The sequence below is a fragment of the Quercus suber genome, unplaced genomic scaffold (genome assembly GCF_002906115.3).
Source record: "Quercus suber isolate HL8 unplaced genomic scaffold, Cork oak 2.0 scaffold_374, whole genome shotgun sequence".
NCBI classification, from domain to species: domain Eukaryota; kingdom Viridiplantae; phylum Streptophyta; class Magnoliopsida; order Fagales; family Fagaceae; genus Quercus; species Quercus suber.
In genome coordinates, this window is record NW_027069826.1 from 480,304 (window position 1) to 485,680 (window position 5,377).

Genomic DNA, 5,377 nt, shown 5'->3' on the forward strand with positions numbered 1-5,377 from the left:
ATTACAACAAACAAATTTGTATTTATATTTGTAATTTTTTCCTCATTCTCTCTATCTCGCTTTCTCCCTTCTATTTTTTCTTAGTTTTTCTTTCTATCTCCAATTTCAAGAAAGTGACTATGTCTATGTTTATGGTCAAGAAGTCGTCCACTTCAAAAGCAAAAGCTTATATGAGTTACTATTTTTTTTTTTCCTTAGTTTCACATTTACTCCTAGTCCTACTCCTAAGTGTATTACTAGTCTTCTTCTTCTTTATCATATATTTTTATATAATTGATATTACATATAAATATAATAAATTATTATTAATTTGAAAAAAATGTATATTTAGTTATTTAATTATATTTGTTTATGCATTTGATGGTTGTTGTTTTACCAATCTTATAATGTTTTTATACTATTGTATAATATAGTTGTATTGTATATTAAAGTGTATTTAGAATATTATTTTAGATTATTGTGTATTATATGGAATTTGTATATATAGAAAAAAAGATTAATATTTTTTTTTTACTCGCCCTCCATGACAAATGACAAATTTCTAGTTCTGCCATTGCTAACCCCCCAAGAAAAAAATCTTGGAGTTTCCACAGTACATACGTAGCTTGTAACATCATATACTATATAATAAAAATTAAGCTTATGGTTATTTTCTCTCCGCAACAAATGGTTAAATTCTCATTAATCATGATAGTTCACTATAGCTAAAACTCTATTAGCTAAGTTTTAAGAAATTTAAAATTCTAATCCAACTAAAATTCTATTTTAAAAAATTTCAAGAACTTTAAAATAAAATCTAAAATTTATTTTAATTAGTTTGATCACCTATCATAATAATTTTATATTTTAATATAATAAAATTTATACATTACATACCATCATTACCCCAAGTAGCTCAATAAATTTTTGCATTTTGATAATTAATATAGATCAAACAGTGGCTCACTAAAGTTTCAATAATATTTTTAAAATATAGTTTTAACTTTTAGTTGACATTATAATATTGAACCACAAAAGCTTTTGAAATCTCAAAATTATAGTTTCATATACAAACACAATTATAATAAATGCAATCAAAGTAAATGACTCTTTTAAAAATAAATAGTAAATTCCTATTAATAATTATCATAAATATAAAATTCAACCTAAAATCAACGAATTTTGACTTATAATTGACTTCATAGTACTTTCCATCTAAAACCTCACAATTTTATACGTCATTTTTCCATTTTTTAATTTATTGACTTGGCTATGGAAACCATCCTAACACCGTAAAATGTTTGAATGCTTCGTATGGTACCCAAAAAAAGAGTTTGAATGCTTCAATTGGTGAAGCTTTTAGCATATTTTTGTCATTGGCATTTAACAAATTCTCTTCAAATCCATTAATCTGAATATGGTTTTGTTCAAAAAATACTTATATATAATATACTGTGTAGTCATTTGCAAGTAATATTATGATTCTGCGCCATTGTAAGTAGTATTTGGCATTCGGTGCTTCCTGTGTTTTTTATTATACATGGTTGTTTTATAGTAGTATTTAAAAAAATAGTGAAAATTGAAAATACCAAAATGTTTTCTAGCCTTTGAAAACTGTTACTAATTAATCATGCTCAAAATATCTCAAAAGGGGAAAAGATTAATTTTTTTGATATCCTTTTTCAAAACCCACGCTATTATCTATTTGAAAATTCTACTATTTTAGTTCTTCTTCCATATTTCTTCAAAGAAAATTAAGAATTTGTGTATCTTTAGTGTATAGACTTATTGGATTTAGACTAGATAACTCTGGTTCTACTTTTTTATATTACTTATCTGATATATGGTCTAAGTAGCATGTAAAAGAAAGAACAGTTGACTATTAGAGAGAGAGAGATATGATGATGAAGTTGAAATCTGCGCAGTAGAAGAACTTTGATATGCAGAAATTGAACGACTTAGGACTTTGGAAAGCATAAAATCAGTTGCAAAAAAAAAAAGAAAAAAGAAAAGCTACAGCTTTATTTGGAACTATGGCTATGAACATATATTGGCCATTTTGGCTGCTGTGATTCCATATGACTAGCAAACTGATTGTACTTTAAGAGAAACACTTCAGTTATCAGCCCCATTGATATTCTTTCTATGTTGGGTGTCCAGGATGATCAGGAGGAAACCCATAACATTATCTCAGCCACAGCTTGCTTGTATATTTCTTCCACAGGAAATGCTGCCTCTTGGAACTGAACGGAAGCTCCAGTCACCTGCTCAATGCACAAAGTATTCACCCGTAGAGTTAAAAATCTGCTTTCAAAATGAGCATATGGATATTAATCACATTTTTTGTTTGTTTAATTTTTCTCATATTGCACTTTATGTTCTACCAATTTTAGTATGTCACGTGTTTGATTTTTTATTTCTTCATTTTTAACTTTTATTACTTTATGAGTTATATTAATTTTTCTCTTAGTCTTTTAGCGCATTTGTTAATGGATAATTTTAAGAAAATATTGATACTATTTTTATGGGATATATAAAAAGATGTCAAAAATCAGTTTTTTTTTTTTTTTTTCAAAAAAGACTTATAAAAATATTTCCAAAATTAGTGCCCTCAAAGCATCTATTAACTTTTTCCTTACTTTATAAATGAAAAAAGAAAATGTAATAAGTTACAATTGGTAAAACATAAAATAAAATATTTGATTTTTATTCATGTTTAAAAAACATAAAAACTAATATATGTAATGAAATTAAAGATTTCCTTGCATATATGTTTAGTGCATATGAATAATGTTCGCTGTAACAAAAAAGCGGCTGAAAGACTAGCAAATTAACTAGGGTTAGTTGGCTTCGTTCTCTTTAATCTTTATTCATTCTAATTTCTAAATGAATAGGACCCTAATTCATGAAGTAAGGATTTCATACTTGTATTATGCATTCTAACCACAATTAGCTTAAGAACACTAAATTAAAAATAAAGTTAGAGCAAGTTAAAGTTAGTGACATTAATTACTTAAAGAGTGAAAGTAGCATATACTGAAAAAGGAAAATTCAAGTAGAATAAAAAACTTACATGAGCTTGAATCATGTACATGGTCCGATTATAATCTGAGGTAATTTGAGCAGATACCACCTCTATTTTATGCTTCTCCATCACATAGCAGATGGTGGTCAAGAGACCAGGCTTCTTAGGCGAGCACACACTAATTTGTGCATCATTGCCGCAAATATTCAAGACGACATTTGAAGAAGTCCATGTTTGAAACATTACAGGATTTCGCAAGACCGGAAGTGAATTTGAACAAGTAGTTGTTGTTCCAATTGCCTGGATATTTGAAGATCCTTGATCAGCTAAGAATGCCTCCCTTGATTCGTAGGATAGCTTTTGTGAAGTGATTGTGTTTGGCTCAAAACTGAAAGTTGATGAGACACCTTGGAGCCTTTCTAGCTTTTGTTTCTGCAGCTTCTGGAGAGTGTGCTGTAGGGTTTGGATGTAGTTCACTGCTTCATCCACGATTGTGGATTTGTCGGCCTATATAAAAAGTTTCAAATGGATGGTAATTTAGAAGACAGAATATAAAAACTTTTAGCAACTGCGTTTGTGAAATCAGATGAAATTTGTTTTTGTTCAGTGATATCTATGTGTTTGGCATTAGTTTATACCCCAGTTTTTTTCTTTGTTTGCTTTTATGTACAATTTTTTAATTTTTTTTTTTCACATTTTCAAAGTAAGAATATACTTTAACACACTTTCAACAAAAAATTTCAAAAAATAAAAAATAAATAATCTCCTCCTAAACATATATATATGAAATTACATTGTTAAATCAGGTTATAGGGAAGATAGCTCATGGGGCTGAAATTTTACTATGGTCGTTTTATTGCTATATATTATTTTTTCAAGGATTTAAGTTGGGACTATAATAGCGCTCATCTAGAAGCCTAGAACAATCAGATTTGCATATAAAACCTGAAACAAATTCAACCAGCCAATTATACTTGAAACCATCATTCAGATACATTTACACATTCATCCACAAAAAAGAACCAAAAAAGAAAAAAGATTTATACTCTCTTTTTAGGTAGCCAAATATATAGAATAGCTCAAGATAAAATCCGTACTTAGATCATGCATAGAGAGTATTCTTGCTACAAAATTTGAAACATTGTTTGAATCTGTCATCACATCAATTATCTGTCAGAAGCAGCCTTAATTACAAAATAAGCAAAAGGGCACATCGATGCATGAACAATATGGTTACAATTTTCACATTTTGCCAGGCGAAATATTTACACCAAGAATGAATTATGAATCCCGAGTTTTAATGGGCATCTATAGTGCCTTTAAGATTTTTTTTTTTTTAATTATAAATTTATATCTTGTTTAAATCTGGAAGAGAGAGAGAGAGAGAGAGAGAGAGAGAGAGAGAGAGAGTTCTCTCTAACTCCCCGAGAAGAAAAGAAAGTAGGAAAAAAATAAATAAATAAGAACTTGGTATGTATAAATATCAAAAGTAAAAAAGTTGAGATCTTTGATGTGAATAAATATCAAAAGGAAAATTGAAATAATAAAGGGCATGCTCTTTTTTATAAATATATAATTAAAATGAGAGAAAAAGAGAGAGGCAACATGCAAAAAACAACAATATCCATTAAGTTTCAACCTTGAAAAAGCAACACATTTTGACGAGCAAGAAGCAATACATTTACCTTAGGAGGAAGTTGAGGAAGCAAATCATGAAGATTAGCAAACATATTTCTCATCTTCTTCCTCCTCTCTCTCTCTGTCCATATATGAACATCATGATCTGATTCACCACTTCCTTTCCCTGCTCTCCCTTCACCATTACTCCCCTTCCCATTTTTGCTCACACCTCTTCCTTTCTTCTTAACAATTGGCAATGGCACCGCCTCTTCCATTCCTATCTCTGCCTGGCTATTCGAGCTGGAGCCTGGCACCTTCTTGCCCAATTTCTCTTCACTACCACCAGCTGAATTGTCAGAATTAGTAAAACCCCATGATTGGTTTTCCCAGAAGAAACTTTCATGGCATCCTACTCCTTCTTCAGACATAGCTACACACACACACTCACACTCACACAAAGAGAAAGAGAGAGAGATTTGTAAGAGAGAGAGGTGATGAGGAGGCGTTTAAAAAGGTGGCAAAGTTTTAGGTGTGAGAGATGATTTGGCTGGCATGAACCCAAAATACAATCATAAGCTAATGCCGTTACTGTGCTTAAAAACAAAAACGGATACCCTAAGTATTCGATAAGGGTCCCACAATGATGATGACCTTGCCTGCCCAAACCATATAATACCTATCCTTACACAAATTACTACTGCCATTAGCCTCAATTGGAAATAAATATATATGACTTTTTGGCTAGGGTTGTGA

General features: G+C 30.1%; 1 protein-coding gene across 1 annotated transcript; it reads right to left on the minus strand.

Annotated features, from left to right (window-relative positions):
- Positions 1 to 2,144: 2,144 nt before the first annotated feature.
- On the minus strand, positions 2,145 to 5,052 carry LOC112033738 (transcription factor bHLH95). The gene is made up of 3 exons (XM_024066511.2): positions 4,690 to 5,052; positions 3,053 to 3,511; positions 2,145 to 2,243 (listed from the first exon to the last, which is right to left on the minus strand). Exons 1-3 carry the CDS (start codon positions 5,050 to 5,052, stop codon positions 2,145 to 2,147), a joined length of 921 nt encoding a protein of 306 aa, XP_023922279.1.
- Between the last annotated feature and the right edge of the window lie 325 nt (positions 5,053 to 5,377).